The sequence below is a fragment of the Panthera tigris genome, chromosome B4, assembly GCF_018350195.1.
Source record: "Panthera tigris isolate Pti1 chromosome B4, P.tigris_Pti1_mat1.1, whole genome shotgun sequence".
NCBI lineage: Eukaryota > Metazoa > Chordata > Mammalia > Carnivora > Felidae > Panthera > Panthera tigris.
Genome location: NC_056666.1, coordinates 51,046,359 through 51,066,315, shown reverse-complemented (window position 1 = coordinate 51,066,315; position 19,957 = coordinate 51,046,359). Strand labels below are relative to the sequence as shown.

Sequence of the window (19,957 nt, the reverse complement as noted above, 5' to 3'; positions counted from 1 at the left end):
AAAGAATTTGCCTCTCTCTCCTTTGGGCACATATAGCACTTAATACTTTGATTATAGTATGGAGTATATTGTGGGGCAGTCTTTAGCATAAGTATTTTTCTCTTACTGTTTTTTAGGGATAGCCACTATGTCTTACTATTCAGTCTCCTTGATTCATTGCAGGTCAATTTCCAAGTACACATGTGTGTGTCAATCTATAAATGGGAAAGATACATCATTATCAATCACTTGACTATTTAGTCTAATGTGGAAGTTATAACTGCCTCTCTCTTCCATATTCCATAGTACCAATTTGCAATGCTAGTCAAAAATGTCTTTATTATAAATTAATCTCTACAATAAAATATGTAATGGCTTTGTGCAAACATGTTTATGAAACATTTTTCCAAGGAAACTGATTTTGGAAGCTAAGGCACTGCCTGTTAAGCATTGTTCTTCTTCCTGCAAAATAATAATTTTACATCATGTGGGATGGCAAGTTCTGGTACCTTGTCAAATTTTTATTTAAGTTTCTGATGTAATCCTCTGATGCCAGTTCAGAGTTGCTATTTTTAAATGAATACTTTCCTTGAACTGTCTTTTAATTCCTTGGGTAATTTCTGCTTGCTATTAGCAGTTGAATAGTTATGCCTGTGCATCAGAGTTCAAGAAAATAGCAACCATCTGCCAAGAACCACAGACCTTCGCCCTTGGTCTCTGGTATTCTGACAGCACTGCCTTCTCTAATGGAAATATCAGTACCCAGTGAGCATACTGCTGGCACTCAGTAGTGGAAATATTAACACCCTATGGCCTATGCTAGGTAAATTAAATCTCAACATGTCTCTTGCTAAAAATAAACCAAAAGGAGATGGTGAATCTTTGGATGGGATTAAACAAACAGAAATATTAAAAATTTTTCTGAGCTAGAAATGGAGCACACCAGTTCTCAAGAGGTTAAACCATTGGAAAAATAAACTATTCAAAGGAGAAAAAATACAGATCTCTGAAGACCTCACTCTGACAACTCACTTAACAAGCACAAACTGTTTGTTCTCAGAAAAGTCAGCTTTTGAATTTAGAGAAGTTGAAAGGTTCATTTTTGGAAACAGCTTGTCCTCAAGTTTTTTTTTAGTAGTTCAGTTAAAGAGAGTGGGAGTCATAGAATGAGTGCAATGGAAATATTTTAACCTTTCCAGTGACCTTCTTTGGTGCATGATAAGGAACTGTCCAATGTTCATATAAATCAAGTTTCTAATAAGTTTCCTGAATGATGCTCAATAAACAACACTTTACTTTGAAACCAGTCCCTATAATCTCTAAATATCTGATTGTTTGGAAAAAAAGAAATTACACAGTGAAGTAGAAACATCCAAGCATGACAAGATGGTTAAGTACTGCTATTTACTATAATAAGACTATTTTAAGATAGTTTTATTTGCATATTTAATATGTAAATAGCCTTGGGGCACCTGGGTGGCTCAATCAGTTAAGCGTCCGACTTTGGCTCAGGTCATGATCTCACAGTTCCTGAGTTTCAGCCCTCCGTGGGGCTCTGTGCTGACAGCTCAGAGCCTGGAGCCTGTTTCGGATTCTGTGTCTCCCTCTCTCTCTCTGCCCCTCCCCTGTTCATGCTCTCTCTCTCTCTCTCTCTCTCTCAAAAATAAATAAATATCAAAAAATTAATATGTAAGTAGCCTAGAGTATGTATGTAGAAAGGCTATAAGAATAGTGGTTAAGATTTCAAGCTCTAAACCCAATGTTTATAGCAGCACTATCAACAATAGCCAAAGTACGGAAAGAGCCCAAATGTCCACTGACAGATGAATATGTATAGAAGACATGGTATATATATACAACAGGGTATTACTCGGCAGTCAAAAAGAATGAAATCTTGTCATTTGCAACAACATGGATGGAACTAGAGTGTATTATACTAAGTGAAATTAGTCAGTCAGAGAAAGACAAATATCATATGACTTCACCCATATGTGGAATTTAAGATACAAAACAGATGAACATAAGGGAAGGGAAGCAAAAATAATATAAAAACAGGGAGGGGGATAAAACATAAGAGACTTAAATATAGAGAACAATGCGAGGGTTACTGGAGGGGTTGTGAGTGGGGGAATGGGCTAAATGGGCAAGAGGCATTAGGGAAAACACTTGTTTGGATGAGCACTGGGTGTTATATGTAGGGGATGAATCACTGGATTCTACTCATAAAATCCTTATTGTACTATATGCTAACAAACTTGGATGTAAATTAAAAAGTAAAAAAATTAAAAATGTTTCAAGCTCTAAATCTCTGGATTTAACTTGAACTCCTCAATTTAATAGTGTAACATTGGACAACTTAATCTCTATAAGCCTCAGTTTCCTCATAGGTACAATTGGAATAATAATCAGATTTGCCTCATAGGGTTATTGTGGATATTAAAATTAGATGGTACTAAGTAGCACTAAGTAAAGATTTGATCTTTATTTTTAAAACACTGAGGTGGTGCCTGGGTGGCTCAGTCAGTTAAGCATCTGACTTTCTATTTCCGCTCAGGTCATGATCTTACAGTTGGTGAGTTTAAGTCCCATATCCAGCTCTCTGCTGTCAGCATGGAGCCCACTTCCGATCCTCTGTCTCTCTCTCTGCCCCTCCTCAGCTCATGTGCACTCTCAGAGCACAAGTTCTCTCTCTCAAAAATAAATAAACATTAAAAAAAAATAAAACATTGAGTCAAATAGATTTTCAGCTTCTGTTCAGGTAGAGAAGGCTCACTATAAGCAGAATTATGCTTTTTTTTTTAATGTTATTTATTTTTGAGAGAGAGAGAGAGAGAGACAGAGTTCAAGTAGGGAAGGTGCAGAGAGAGAGGGAGACACAGAATCCGAAGCAGGCTCCAGGCTCTGAGCTGTCAGCACAGAGCCCTACGCAGGGCTCAAACTCATAAACAATGAGATCATGACCTCATGATCAGTGTTAATTAAGTTTTAAGTCGTCAAAATTTATTGGTATTGGAATCACGTAATCTTTCACATGATATTCAGCATGGTCCTTTGCTATGCAATACTAAACTCAAGAGATGGGATATGAAGCTACTTTGACATGAAAATTGTAACCTACAGCTTTCATACAGCTGTTGCAGGAGCTAGGTCATTTTTAACATTCATAGGACACTTAGGATCTAAAATAATTTTCCCTTAATTGTACATTTGCACCTGAATATACATTTGGCTAATTATTGGTTTACCCCTTGAGGGAATAGCTACTAATTATGTTGACTGAAAGCATATTCGTGTGTGATCCGCCTATTTCTGGTATATACTTTATACATAATGAAATCTGTTTGATGGGAATTCCTGATTCTTGTTATGTCAGAGCAACAACCTATTTACCTCAGAAAAAAAGATCAAAAAGCTTTGATAAAGTTTAAAAATGTGGGTATTGAAAAAAAAATATTTTTCTAATAGTCTATAAACTTTATAAAAAAGGTATTCATCGACACATTTAAATATCTTTAAAATAGACCAAGATCTGTCTTAGTAAAACAATAATAATCCCCTGCCACCCAATAAAGTGGGCTTATGCTTTAGAAACTAGAAAGTTGTTATATCGTCTGGTGAGAAAATTATGCTTTGGATATTACAGAGATTCATACCTCTATTTTTAACTTTACAATTATTATTTTCAAATTTTAATAGTGTTATTGAGATATAATTCAAATGTCATGCAATTCACTTAAAGTGTACAGTTCAATGGTTTTTAGCATATTCCCAGAGTTGTGTAACTATAATCACAGAAAGAAACTTCATGTTCATTATCAATCAACCCTCTTTTCCCCCAACCTCCCCTAGACCTAGGCAATCACTAATCTATTTTCTGTATCTATAGATTTGCCTATTCTGGACATTTCTTATAAATGGAATCATATAATATGTGGTCTTTTGTGATGGGCTTCCTTCATTAAGAATAATGTTTTCAAGGTTTATTCTTGTTTTAACATGTATTAGTATTCATTCCTTTTTTTATTATTGAATAATACTACATTGTATGGATGGGCCACATTTTATTTATCCACAAATTAGTTATTGGCCATGTGAGTTGTTACTCCTTTTTTGTTGTTATAAATATTGCTGCTCTGAACATTCACATATGAGTTTTCGAGTGAACATGTATTTTATCTTGGATATATACTTAATAGTGGAATTGTTGGGTCATACAGTAACTTAGTGTTTAATATTTAAGGAACTGAAAATTGTTTTCTAAAATGATTGCACCGTTTTACACTCCCACCAGCAATGCATGAGTTTTTCAATTTCTCCACATCCTTGCCAACACTTATTGTTATTTGTCTTTTTGATTTTGATTATAGCCATTCCAGTGAGTATGAAGTGGTATCTCATTGTGGTAGAAAAAGAAAACCCTTTCACCTCCTTTTCCATCCCAGAAGTTTTGGAAAGTACACTAATTTAACATAAATCTAACTATATCAGTTTGAAAAGTCTTTTGCGTCACTCTCTCTTCCACATTTCTCCTCTGTAGGACCTTGAGAGAGAAATCAGAATAGAACTGGTCGCCACAACTCTTCTCTGATTCTAGAGATTACAGACTTTCTTTATGGCATCACTGAACTGATGCTATCAAGACAGATTTAAAAAAGCTCGTCTTGGCTTTTAATATAGAATAGAAGCCAAAAAAGAGCTCTTTCCCCAAACTAGAGCCAGCTTCCACACTTGTTCCCATACATTTATCCCTAACTATAAAAAGACATCATTCCTCCACCCCTGATTGCATCCTTGTGTATTTTATTCTGAGAGACTATCTGGAGAATACATAACATATATTTATATATTATTATAATTTATTCTTATCATTATCATTGGCATATTAATTGTACACCTACTATATGTGGGATATTTTGCCACACTTTGTATACTTCAATAATAAAAGATATGGTCCCAGTTATTCAGGACTTTTTTTCTTTTGAGAGGGGTCAGAGTAGAGAATTTAATTTTTCCCTATTTAATTTTGTTGTTATTTCTGTAAGAGTAATGTAATCTTCATGTAATCTTCACACAAGAGACTGTGACCATTAATTATACTTACAGTTTAGCACTGGAGACACAATTATAGCTTAGATTTGTTTAAAATTTGTATTCATAGTTTACATTTGTCTAAATTTAATATCTATAGCTATTGAAATTGGGAACAACCAGAATAGCTATTGAATTAATCATATAGTCCTATTTTTTTCTCTTCAAATTTTCTCATCAGTAATACCATGATTGTTTTTGCAATTCTTACCTAGAAGTCAGAAGTCCAAGTGCTTCCAAAGGGCAAGAAAATTTCCATCTTCTCAAAATGGTATGCATTTCTGAAACAGTTCTTTCATCCCATCCAGGGGCACTGCCCAAGACCAAAGGAAGGGAGCAGTTTTCATTATTGCAGTAGAAACGATAAAACCATAAGTATCTTCTCTTTTCCTCAGAGAGTCTGCAAAACCAGATTGGAAACTGTAGTTTGTTGGAGTTTGCTCCACTAAAAAATGTTACAGAACAAAATTTTACTCAGTGCTTTGACTTTTATTTTACTTTACTTTGGAAAACAAGTTCTTTACTTTCTTGGAACAATTTGAGAGTTTATTAGCTTACTTCCCTAACTTTGTTCTTTTATAGAAAAATAAAATAGACTTCAGATAATTCATATTTATTTTTTCTTCCTCTTATCTTTGTCACTTAAAAAACAACAACAACAACAACAATGTCATTTTCGTTAACAAAATCTATGCCTCCTTTAGGGCTGACCAAGTTTTATCTGAATCCTGCAACGTGTACTACTTAGAACAGAGGTAATCTCTTACCTTCTTTACAAATTAATTTAGACCCAAGTGGGCCCGTGAAGAAATGTCATCTTTTAAAGATGATATTCCTTCATCTCAAAGCAAGTTTCATCAGAGTTCAGAAAACTCTGCTCTAAACTTTGAAAACAAAGAAACTCAATTCATCCCTGGATTTGGGCTTTAAATTCTCATATTTAGCTGGAAGTTTGGAGTTAAAAAGCCAGTGAATAGGATTTATTTAAATGCCCAAGTGTTTCCCCCTGGAGAATGGTTCCAAACAGAAGATCGAAATCTAGGACTAGGGCCATTGACTTGCTGACAGTTTATCATGTTTTGCTCACACTTCAGCAGAAGCATTCAGAACCACAGTTCAACTGGAGGACAGCATTTCTCACATGACAATGACAGCTTTTGAACACTGTCTCCTCCAAACTGACAATGCTGCTTAGCTTAAGTTAGCTAAAACTTCCAATAAGGATAATGAGAAATATTAAAATATCTTAAAGGCTTACATTTCTCTACATTTATAAAAGCCATCTTAATCTACAAAATAAAAGGGATGGATTATAGAGATTTTTAAAGTATGTTTTGGGTTCCTGTCCTGTTTTGTCACTACCTTCCCCACCAGACAGTCCTCAGAAGAAAAAATGCCATGACAAAGTTATTACTAAATTATTATTGAAACAAATTATTTTGCTCTGATTAAGTTTGTTTTTCCCCAATATTGAACAAGACATATTTGTTTTGCTTTCTTTTATTGAAGCATAATTTACATCAAAAGGAATGCACACACGCAGTTCAATAAATTTTAACAAATGCATGTACTGAATGAAAACCACATTCCTTTCAAGATAAAGTTTTCTCAAGCAAACAAACAGAAGCAAGCACTGGTAGGATTTCTTTCACTCTGGATTAATATTGCCTACTTTAGAACTTCATAAATATTAAATCATAGAGTAAATGCTTTTATTTATAGCCTCTCTCATTCAGTATAATGTTTTAAAGTTATCCATATTATTGAGTGTATTAGTAGTCCAGAAATTTTAATTAATGAGTATTATTCTTTTATATGAATACACCACAGTTTGCTTATCCATTCTCCTATCTGGTAGACATTTGAATTTCCTGCTTGGGGATATTATGAGTAAAGCTGCTATAAACATTCGTGTGCATGTATTAGATTGATTTTTCATTTCTCCTAGGAAGTTCCTAGGAGGGGGATGACTGGGTTTTATGTCAGGTGTCTGTCTACCTTTAAAAAAAACTATTTTCTGAAAATGTTTGTAAAATTGTACATTATTATATGCCGAGTATGATAGTTCCAATTATACCACATTCTTGCCAACACTTGATTTTGCCCATTTCAAGATACTATCATTTTAATGGGTGCATAGTGGCATCTATATCACTAATTTGGGGAGAATTAGAATTGTCATCTTAACAATAGGGAGTATTCTAATCAATGATATGATATAACCTTTTCTTTCATTTCTCTTAGAAAAGTTTTATACTTTTTAGTGTAGAGGTTTTGATGTAAATTGAACTTTAAAACAAAATTTTTCTGTTTTTCACTGAAATACAATTGCATTTTGTACATTGATGTTGAATGCTATGATTTTACTTAATCATGTCATCTGAAAAGAGAGGAAGTTTTATTTCCTTCTTTCCCAGTTTTACACATTTATTTTTCTTACCATAGTGCACTGGCTAGGACTTCCAATACAACATTGAGGAGAAATACTTAGATAGATATCCTTGCTTTCCCATCATAGGAAGGGGGAAAACATTCATTCTTGCACCATTTAATATGATGTTGACTTTAGATTTTTTCCATTGATCTAGATTTAACTCAGGATTTTAAAGTTGAGAAAGTTCCATTCTATTCCTGGTTTCATAAGTTTTTATTATGAATGAGTGTTAAATTTTATCAATTGTTTTTTTCCCTAAATCTATCAAGATGACATAAATTCCTTACATATTTTTTTCCATTTTTAAAATTTTAATGTAGGTGAATCCTTATATTTAAAACATATGACTGTAAACAGAATAAAGTTTTATACTGCTTTTGTAATGTAGGTGACAATTTCTTGCTTTAAGTTAGAGTTTTTATTCTATTTATATTTAACATAACATGGATATAATTGGTTTGATTCTACCATATTGCTATTAGTTTGTTGTTGTTCAAATCATTTCTTTGTCCCATTTCCCTTTTTTCTCCTGTATTCTTTTCAATTTTTTCTTGGTATTTCATTTTTGTTTTCTTCTTAGCCCGTAAATGTGCACTTAAAATTTGGGGGTGTAGTTCTCTAGAGATTTCAGTATTATCTTTCAGTATATCACAGCCAACAGTTGATAAATATTATACTGCCTTATGTATAAGAACCTTAAAACAGTATGTTTCCATTCTTCTATTTCTCATTTTTATTACAGTTGTTATACATTTTAATTTTATATATTATTAAATTTTTTGTCATATTTATTTTTGAGAGAGAGAGAGAGAGAAGAAAGAGAGAGAGAGAAAGAAAGAGAGAGAGAGAGAGAGAGAGAGACAGGGCATGAGCGGGGGAGGGGCAGAGAGAGAGGGAGACACAGAATCTGAAGCAGGCTCCAGCCTCTGAGCTGTCAGCACAGAGCTGGACACGGGCTCAAATCCATGAACCATGAGATCATGACCTGAGCGGAAGTCAGACACTTAACCAACTGAGCCACCCAGGTGCCCCTTAATTTTACATATTATAAATGCAGCAATACATTATATATTTATATAGTTATAAAAATATAATTAATTATTTTTTAAAGAAATTGTTAAATATGTAAGTAAGAGTAATTTTATTTCCTACCTATTTTCCCTTTATGATGATTTTCATTTATTCTTATAGTTGGAGCTTCATCTAGTTATCATTTTCTTTCAGCTGGTAGTATTTCCTTTAAGATTTCTATGGTACAGATAAGCTGATCATAAACAAATTCAGCTGTGTTTAACTGAAAATGTTTTCATTCTGCCTTCACTTTTGAAATATAATTTTACTGGTTATAGAATTCTAAGTTGATAGATTTTCTTTTGCCCTTCCTAGATGTAAGATAATATTCTACTATCTTTCAGCTTCCATTGTTTTTGATGAGAAATATGCAATTCATATTGTGGTTGTTCCCTGTATGGAATTTGTTCATTTTCTCTAATGCTTTAAAAAAATTTTTTTTAAGTTTATGTATTTATTTTGAAAGAGAGAGAGAGAGAGCATGCACACAGGGGAAGGGCAGAAAGAGAGGGAGAGAGAGAATCCCAAGCATCTAATCCATGCTGGCAGTGAGGAGCCTGATACGGGGCTCCAACTCATGAACCATGAAATCATGACCTGAGCTGAAATCAACAGTCAGACACTTAACTGACTGGGCCACCCAGTGCCCCTAAAAATTTTTATCATATGTTCAGTTTTTAGAAATCTGACTATAATATGGGTATGCATGTGTACTTGATTGGGAGTTGCTAAGTTTCTTATATCTGTGGGTTGAATTTTATATTTTTCATTTTAATTTATTTATTTATTTTTTCTGTGGTTTCAATTTTAAAACAAATTTGTAAAATTTTGACTATTATCACCTTTTCTTTTTGCCTTCATCTTTCTCTCCACTCCTGTGTGTCTAATACATATATTGTCAGTCTAACAGGTCACAAGAATCGAACACTCCTTTTAGGATTATTTTTTTCTGTACTTCAACATGGCTAATTTTCTATTGCCCTCTCTTCAAGCTCACTGTTGTTTTTTTATTATGAAATCTATTAAGTCTTTCCAGTAATTTTTAAAAAATTTAGATATTGTGTTTTTTCCAGCTTTTAAATTTCCTATTTTTTTACTGAGATTTCATTTGTTCAACCATATACATCTTGTTTTTGGAAATCCATAGATGTCTTTATAACAGTTGTGTTGAAATCATTTTCTACTAATTTTAAAATATCTGGATTTGTTTCTGTTAATTGCTTCCTCCTATCCCAGGCTATGATTATATATTCTGGAGTCTTCCTATGTCTAGCAATTATTGATTTTATGTTAAATATTTAAAATGCTCCATTTTTGAGAGTCTACATTTTGCCATCTTTTGGGTGTTGAATGTTTCAATTTTTTTAGTAGGCAGTTCAAGTACTAGCAGATGAGCTTCAGCCTTTTGAGACTTGTTTTTATAATATGTTAGGTTGGGCGTAGCATAGTTTTTAATCTTGGGCTAAAGTACACTTACTCCTAATATGCATCTTTCTGACTTCTTTATTGAATGCTTGAGGTGTTCTGGGATCTTTCTTCATTCTATTGGCCAATATTTCTATGTCTCCCAGCATTGTGCAGTCTGTGGAATCTGTATCTATTTCACTTCTCCCTGTGGTGGTTCCTCTGCAGGCCCTGCAAACTCTCTACCTGCTCATGAGTAGCTTAGTACTCAGTTACATATTTCTGTAGCTCTTATCCTATACATCTTCCTTCTCTTTACTATTACACACTAGAAATTCCAGCTGCCTCAGCATCATTAAAATCTGATCTCTGCCCACTTTTTTTTTTCTTTTTTAAATCTCAGCAAGACCTCTTCTTTGATTATGGCTCCCAGAGCCATAATGTAGAAAGTGCCTCTAGGCTGAAAACCACTTTATTCATGAGCTCACCTCAAGCCCTGTCCAATTTCTGAAATCAGTTATTTCATATGTATTTTCTTGTGTCATATTCCTTTAAGTTAGGAGGATAGGTGCGTTTCATGGCTAGAAGTGGAAGCATTAATTTCTTTCAAAACAAATATTTTCCTATCTTTTTTTCTAGAATCTTCTTCATACTAGAAACATTTTTTTACTTGTCATCAAGAATATATATTATTTTAGGGGTGCTGGGGTGGCTCAGTAGGTTAAGCCTCTGACTCTTGCTTTTGGCTCAGGTCATGATCTTGCGGTGTCATGGGTCTGAGCCTCGTGTCAGGCTCTGAGCACTGACCATGAGGGAGTCTGCTTGGGTTCTTCCTCTCTCCCTCTTTCTCCACCCCTCGCCTACTCACACTCTGTCTCTCTTAAAATAAATAAAAACAAAACCTTTTAAATATATATATATATATATATTAAAATTTTTACAAATATTGTAAGTATATTTTCATTGAATTTCATTGAGTCTGAACTTCCTGACTCTGATTACATTTGATCAATTTGAAAGAAGGAACAATTGCCATCAACTAAATGACAAAATGTGGTATTTTGAAACAAGTAAATCTGATTCTTTTTTTTAAGTGAATCTGATTGTAACACAAGTTTTATCAAATTGAAGGCTGTTCTTTTTCAGAATCCAGAATAAAATTGTCCTGTATTGAGGTTAATAATTGTATTTGAGTAAGTGAAACAGAGGAAAATGTTGCTTGTTTTATGTGTAAATTATTAATTTAAGTAGAAACTGAGGACTGAAACAAGTTGAGATTCACTGGGGTAAATTTAAAAACACAAACTCCTAATATTTAAAGGAAGTTACTGTCATTATTTGTTGCTTTGATGTTTTTTTGCTTGAATATATTTAAAATTTCAAAGCATGGCATCTTTTTCATATTTAAAAAATCCCCAATTAAAAATATATTAGTCTGATATGTGACACATTTGTTAAATGTAATCTTTTATATTTTTGAGTAAGTGGTAGGAAAAGATGCTTCACCTAGTTGACAGTAGTTTAGTATAACAATGGATTATCAAAATGTATCATAAGGACTATGAGAATGTCCATCATTTACAACCCTTAAGGTAACTTTTTATATCAGATACTATGTGAGGGAACTTTATTCATTATAACATTTATTTTACAAGTAGTATTTAAAACAATTTTTCTTAATGTTTATTTATTTTTGAGAGACAGAGACAAAGAACGAGCAGGGGAGGGGCAGAGAGAGACACCCACACAGAATCTGAAACAGGATCCAGGCCCTGAGCTGTCAGCACAGAGCCCGATGCGGGGCTCAAAACCACGAACTGTGAGATCATGACCTGAGCTGAAGGCTGACACTTAACCGACTGATCCACCCAGGCACCACTTACATGCAGTATTTTTAAGCACAGCGTACAGTACTGGAAATATAGTGACAAACAAGATAAATGGGTTTCTTGCTCTCTCGATTCTTACAATTTAATGAGGAAGACAAGGAAAAAATGCATTAATGAAGAAGATGACAATAGATTGTGTTATGTGTGATGATAAAAGGTAATAAGGTAGAGAGTAAAGAGAAAAAGGTCACTAGATAGGGGAGTCAAAGAACTCTTTGAGAAGATCACAGTTCAATGCACACCTGACCTACAGAATGAGATGACTCAGTTGTGTGGAGAACTGAAGAAGGAATATTTCAGGTAAAGGGAACAACAAATGAAAAGGCCCTGAGACGGGAAGTACATGGAGACTGATGTCACTGGCTTGAGGAAAAGAGTATTACAAAGTGAAATTAGAAATCAGGGCAGCAATAAGATTCTCCAAAACAGAACTCTTGATCATACTGAACACTTCAGTCTGAAATGGCCCAAACTTATTCCTTCTCCAGAAAATGACTCTAACATCTGCCCATTCAATTTTTCAAAACTTTGGATCCTCTATTGACTTAACTTGATTTCTTGCTTTCTCGGTTGGCTTATCCCCTAATTGCTATTACTCATCAAGTCATGTCTTCTCAACTTGCAAAACATGTCTCCCAAATCTAGCCATTTCTACCAATGTCCGTTGTCATCACCCTAGTCTTAACCACCATGACCTCTTGCTTTAAAAAATTATATCAACCTTCTTGCTCTACTGCTTCCATTCTTTCTTTCTCTACAATACATTCTTCAACTTGCGGTACAAAGATCACTCAAAAAGATTATTTAGATCACATTACTCTCTTGTTAAAAATATTTAAACAATTTCTTATTCTTGGAATAAAAAGCTTTATCACATTATATATCATCACAGTATATACTTAAAAAGTTACTTCTTAAGTTTTATGCTTTTGCATGCTATTAATGAGCACCATCAGTGATGGATTAGATATTACCAAGTAGAAAATACCAATATCACTAGTTCTCTTATAGTTCTTCCTGGGATTTGATATCATTTTTCAGAGAATGAGTGCTTGACAAAATTTAAGTACGCATTAGCCACTAATTTAGTACTATTAAAACATGACTTATATCTATTCTTTTTAAATATGCATAAAAATTAAATGTTGCTTTTTCCAATCTACTAAAACAACTTTCTACTCAGTTGAAGGATGGTTGAGCAATGGTTTATCATTGTTAAACACTGAAATATATCTAATCAGTCTCTGCTTTGTTGTACCAAACTAAATGATTGCCAATCTTTTTATTCATCCTTTGACTAAAGTTAAAGTTGCTAAATGCCATGGGAGAAAAATCTTTAAAAAACATAAAAATTCTAATTTAGCTCCTAAACATTAATTGATCATCCAACAGGTGTCACTTTAGAAAATGAAAGGAGTTTTGTTAGAAGGTTCACTCTTTAAAGGTACCAGTGCTTCCAATATGGTTGTTGGTATTATGAACATCAGGCAAAATTCACTCACAAGACCTGGGTCACTTACAGTAAGGGAGACTGTTTCTGTGAAAGTCTGGAAATATGTTTTAAACACTCTTTTGGTGGTTCTTCTGGTTTACTTCTATTCTCTTCAGAATCAAGTTTCATATACTCCCACTCAGTAGCTGGAAAAGCAATCTGAAATAAAAAAAAAAGATTTGTCATGTATTGAATACCTCAAAATGCACCATTAATTTAATCTCTATCTTAGGTTTGTAGAAACTAAAGGAAAATTCCTATGTGTCTGTGCTCTTTATTACTTAAAAATATTTTTAAAAGAATCATTAGGGTTTGAACTTGGTATTAAAATAGACATGGTATTTGGAAAATACTCCATTATTTATATAAATGGTATAAATTAGTAATCTGTAATTTTGTGTGAGGAAAAATGAGAAAAATAATAAGAATATTTGAGGTTTCATAAATTTAAATATTATGTTTTTGTTTAATGCTGAAATTATCCTTTCTACATTTCAGTATCAAAATGTGTTTCTATTATTAAATGATAAAAATTGCAAATGGTAATTATAGATTTTCATGTAAACACCTGGGAATAGAAAAATAATTACTTTATGTTGGTTTCTTCCTCAGGAATCTACAGGCCTATGAATGACTCTGTAGACATGAAATCTCTGGTAAAGATCTGTTTTGCAAGTGCATAACCAAATAGAGTATTTTTGCTCTGGCTCTATCATTTAGCTTTATAGATAGGGCTAGAATTCAGGCCTTTTTTGGGGCAGAATATGCTTTCCATTAGATCATGTTTCAGTGAAAATATGATTCTAGTAAATAAAAAAAACAGTTAACAAAATATACAGTTTCAAATTATGTAAATGAGCTAGATATTTTAGTGCTCCATATGTGTGTTTAATGTTTTAATACATTTTTTTCATATTGAAAAATGTAAATAATTTTTCTTTGCTGAACTACATTCGTTTGGGATCTCAGAGAAAATTGAGGAACACTATAAGGTAGACTGTAGGATACAGTTTGAAATACAGTTGAATCTATTTGGGTTATTTACTAGAAAAAAGTTTTAGCAATTTTATAACCTCTACAATTTGTTGCTACATTAGTTTTTGGCATAATTTTTGTTATACTGTACCACTTATTACTCCAACATGATAAAAGAACTAAGTCACAGAAAAATAATATTATAATAAATTCTGCCTCTTGAAAAAAAAAGATTAATTTGGGTGTCTTAGAGAGAAGTAACTCTAATATTAGCAGGCTACAAGTTACTCTTTGCATGCCCAAATATGTTTAAACACATGAAATAAAAATACTAGAAATCAGGGCACCTGGGTGGTTTAGTCAGTTAAGTGTCTGACTCTTGATTTCAGCTCAGGTCATGATCTCATGGTTTGTGAGATCGAGCCCCATGTCAGGCTCGGTACTGACAGCATGGAGCCTTGGAATTCTCACTCTCCCTCTCTCTCTGCCTCTCCCCTGCTCACATGCGCTCTCTCTCTCTCTCTCTCTCTCAAAATAAATAAATAAACTTAAAAAAATACTGGAAATAGTATTTGATGAGCTAGTTCCATTTCATGTTGGTTTTAAGTAGAGGGCAGGGTGGGTGAGGAAACTAAAGCCATTGGATGAAAATATAGAAATATCCCTTTGCACAAATATATAATAAATTATTTGATATATTTCACTTACAAATTTGAAATTTCTGATATATGAGTGACACCTTATACAAATTGCATTATCTCATATGTTATGAAGATAAAATTACTGGTTCTTGAGCCATTGATAGAAAAGATTAGAATTTCTCTCAGATGACATTTGTTCTAATTTTTCACAGAAGTGAAGTTCCCCTAAAGTGTATGTCATTATATTTGCTCTAGAATTTTTTTTGGGTACCACGGATTATGGAGGATATAAAAAGTATCCTCACCTTCAGAGAACTTAAAGCCTAATTAAGAAGACTCTGGTCTTCTTCTGTGATTATGATTAATTAAGCCTGCCTTTGGTCTCAAAATTATTTTTAATGGAGTAATCCCGGAGATCTCAAATGTCTCCATTGCATGTGCCATGATACCTATTTGTTACATTCCTGCCTCAAGCATTGAGGATAAACTCCTGATTTCAAGAACAATAACAACAAAAAATTATGAGGCTCTTTCTTCTGGGGTATGGGAAAATATTCAGACCTGATCATCAACCCTCTAATTCACACCTCCTTATATATTTGGATATTGGTTTCTTGTGTTTGGTTTATCCATCTTGTTTCACTTCCTCTCCTCATCCTTCTTCATTTACACTTTCCCACCATGGTTCCTACTATGATTTCATGACTTGGAATGCCTTGAAGGAGCTTCTGTGAATGTCCCTAGCGTCCATGGCCATAGGTGCCCATGGGCCTAGCGTGGGGCCCCATGATTCTGTCAGCTTGTTCTAAGAACTACTCTCTAGACTGTAGATGTATTTTGGATTTTATAAGGCATACAACTGTTAGACCAGAAGGGCTATAGTAGTTCAGGGGCAAGAAAGCATACCTACCAACTGGATGGCAGTTTTGGTAAGTCTTAAGGAAGGAGTTGTAAAAGAGGGACCCATAAGACACTTCAGCAGAGATGGTAAAGAAAAAACAAAACAAAACAAATCTCTGATACATTAGGATGCAAATGTACTGTGTTCAAAGGACTCATATCAATAATAAGAATGTTGCCTCCCCCTAACATTGTTGATAATGAAAAGTAAGCCTGTAATAAAATGTTAGGTAAAGTAAAATACTTTGGGTGAGTGAGTAAGGAAGAACTGGTTTAAGAAGAAGGCCACTTAGGGGTGCCTGGATGGCTCCACCAGTTAAGTGTCTGACTTGATTTTGGCTTAGGTCATGATCTTATGTAGATTGAGCCCAGCATCAGACTCCCTGTAGCGACAGTGCAGAGCCTGCTTGGGACTCTCTCTCTCCCTCTCTCTCTCTCTCTCTGCCCCTTCCCCACTCATGCTTCTGTCTCTCTTTCTCAAAATAAATAAATAAACTTAGAAAAAAGAAGAAGAAGTCCACTTACATAAAAGGAAAAACCATACACTCTGGTATCTGGATTCTAATAAGTGGACCAAAGTGTTAAGTTTAGAAACATCTGTAGATTGGGTTATTATAGTGATCAGAGGTATAGATGCACAGCATCAATTTTAGAAATATTAGATATCAGGTACTATGCTGGATTCTGGGGATAAAACACTCAATGCTTTCAGAAATCAAGAAGTCAATAGGAAAAACAAGTCAATGAGAAAGAAATATGTGGCCCATGTGTTGAAAAAAATCTTATTGGTTATTATGTGAACACAGAGGAAGGGCACTTAACCCCACTTGGGGTAGAAACAGAGGAAAGCATGTGGGAGATATTCCTATGGGAGAGCCTGTGGATTCTAAAAGATGAATATTAATTACACAAAGTCAGAGGAGGGGTGGGCAGTGGATGGTGAAAGGAAGAGGGAGGGCACACTGCAAGAGGAAACCGTATTTGTAAATGCACATAAGCTAAAAGCAGGACAGTGTATGTCAGAAACAATAACATTTTCAAAGTTGCTGGAGCTTGAAGTGTCAGACAAGGAATGGTAAGAAAACAATGTGTGTGTGTGTGGGGGGGGTCATACTGTAAAGCATGACTTAATTCTCTAGGTAGTGTTCAGTTATTGAAGAGTATAAATATAAGAGTAGCAGGTTCAAATTTAAGTTTTAGAAGGATCACATATGGATTCTGAATGAGAGAATGACAAAGCTAAAGGCAAGGAAACCAGCTAAACTGTTGTAACCTAGAAGGGAATTTCTGAACTAGGGCAGATGTGGCAAATTGAGAGGATACACTTAGGGAACATATGGGCGATAAATTGGCAGGATATAGTATATACTGATTGAGTAGGGATAAACAAGGAGGAGGCAAATGAAACAAGTGAGGGTATATGGGGGACATAAACATAAATAATTCAGGGGGTGAAAGCAATTTGGAGAGGAAGGTGAGCTCAGTTTGGGATATGTTGTCTTTGAAGCTGTCTATGGAATATCCAGTTGGGAGTTTTAGCAGGTATATGGCCATATTTGCCTGAAGCTTGTGGCGTGAAAGAACCTGAACTAGAGATAGACTAAGAAGTGAACCTGGATACATACTGTGAACAAAACCTTAGTAATGAATAAGAGCTAGCAATTCCAGTGCTATGTATGTGTATGTGTATTGTATATGTATATGTATATGTGTGTATATATATATATATATATATATATATCCAAGATAAATGAAAACATATTGTCTACACACAAATTTGTACATGAATGTTCACAGTAGTGCTATCTTAATAGTCAAAAGGTAGAAACAATCTAAATGCATATCAACTGATGAATGGATAAATGAAGTGTAGTATGTCCATACAATATAATATTATTCAACAACAAAAAAGGAATGAATACTGATATATGCTCCAATATAGATGAACTTTGAAACATTATGCTAAGTGAAAGAAGCCAGTCACAATAGACCAAGTATTATATTATTTGATCTATATGAAATGTGCAGAATAGGAAAATCTATAATGACAAAAAGTAGATTAGTAGTTTCTTAGAGTTGGAGAAAATGGAGGAATAGGAGGTGATAGCTGAAGTTATGGGATTTCTATTTAAAGTGATGAAATGCTCTAAAATTGATGTTGATGATAATTGTACGTATCTTTGAAAAAACTAAAAAAAAAAACTCAAAATACTATATTGCACACTTTAAATGGGAAGATTATATGGTATGTGAATTTTATCTCAAGAAAGCTTTTTAAGAAATTTTTCCAGGGAGAGTATATATACTGAGAATAGCATTGGGTAGCAGATGGAACCTTTGAGAACTTGTCAACAGAGAGGATTAGCAGAAAGGGAGCCTGGGAAGGAAACAGAAAGGATAATGAGAGAAGAGTATTCTGTAATGGGGAAGAGAGAGTGCCAAAAGTTGCAGAGAGGGCTAGTATGAAGAGAAGTGAAACCACTGGATAGGCCAACTAGGAATAACAAGTAAACCAGAAAATAGTGAATGTAGACATGAATAGGGGGATGGGGTAGTAGAGGAATATAGAATAGAGCAAGTGCAACATTGATTAAAACTCTGCTTTTGATTCTTAAATTGTGATAGAGCCACTGTACTACATTGTATACAGGGAGAGGTAGGAAGTTGATCCAGGTAAATGGAATCATGCAATAATCTGTCTCCATTTCTGAACTCAGATCTACTTCACACCATTCACTGCTTCTGGTCTGTGCATCAGCCATAGAACCCCCTCCCCTCCAAAACAATGATGGACTTGAGGGATTCGGGTTCTGTGCCATATCACATCCCTTATCATACTAGGGTGGCTACCATGTGGCAGTAACTGTCTAATAAAGACGATCAGAAAAGTACAATCTTAAAGAAGTTGGATAGGCATAGTGTAACCCTTTCATTGTACAGAGGTGAAAATAGGTTTGTTCAAGGTCATGAAGTTTTTTGTTAAAGAGCTAAGACTATAATCTAGATTTTCTAACTCTGAGCCTGATGTCTTTTCCCTGAGACCCATCTTGATTCCTTAACACAAACACTGGTTGCAGAACTCTAATTTCCTCACTATAATCTTTAGGTTGAAAGATTCTGCTCTAAATTTAGCTGTGTATAATTAAAGTGATTTTGGTCCTTAAGGGTTTTAACTTTAATACCTTAATAACTCCTATTTTATTTTGTATATTTCATCATTAATTAAAAATATCCTGAGAAGTTTCCTTGTATGTCTATACCATTTGAAATTATTTTATAAAAATTTATTGATTTAACTTTTTGCATACTTTTGAGTGATTTACATGCCTCTCCTTTTTTTATGTAAGATAAATTTAGTTATGGCTCCAGATGTCTACTTGAAAATCTATGCTGCTATTGAATACTTGAAACTTGTCCGTATATTCCACTTGCCAGGATCTGTGTTCTAAAGGAGCTATTCCTCTCATCTGAGAAGAATCATCTGTTAGTCTCCCTTCTTCTTCCACCCCCACTACTCCTGATAAAGACCCTTCTAATCATAACTTTATATCCTCAAAGCTCTGGTAATGATCAGACTTGGAAGGTTCTCATTAAGCTGAGGTAGTTTGAATCTGGCAAGGAATAGTCTGATAAAAAAATGCATTGTCCTCTTAAAAGAAGGTAGTTTTCCTGTTACAATGGGACATCTACTAATCAATAAGCCATCATATGTTGAGTGTCTATGATGTTGTGCCAAGATCGAGCAAACACTTATTCATCATCATGTCTGTAAATTGGAAATAGACCTTTGGTTACTTCTTGGTGAGGGCTTATTTCAGAGTGGAAGCCACATTTTTATTGGTATTATTTTTCTCTTCCAGTTTCAGCATCTTGCTATCCATCTTGCTAAACATTGTCCCTCACCCTGAGCCTAGAAACTTAAGAGCTTAGAGGCTCCGCTATCTTTCTTTAGAGCAACTATGCTCAACTGAGGGCAACTTTTATCCCTAGAGGACATCTGACAATATCAAGAGGCAGTTTTAATTGATTTAGGTGCTACCAGCACGTTAGTAGATAGAAGCCAAAGATATAGCAGTTCTCAGTT

At 34.2% G+C, this 19,957-nt stretch overlaps 1 protein-coding gene across 7 annotated transcripts in view; it reads right to left on the bottom strand.

The window, feature by feature from the left end:
* The window catches only part of PIK3C2G (phosphatidylinositol-4-phosphate 3-kinase catalytic subunit type 2 gamma), a 352,007-nt gene that overhangs the window by 211,404 nt on the left and 120,646 nt on the right, over positions 1–19,957 (bottom strand). For all 7 annotated transcript variants that reach the window (XM_042991840.1, XM_042991839.1, XM_007072860.3 and 4 more), the window contains 2 exons: positions 13,386–13,516; positions 5,279–5,467 (listed from right to left, as the gene is read on the bottom strand). In XM_042991840.1, the coding sequence (XP_042847774.1) occupies positions 5,279–5,467; positions 13,386–13,516 (320 nt within the window). The remainder of the gene's footprint in view (positions 1–5,278; positions 5,468–13,385; positions 13,517–19,957) is intronic.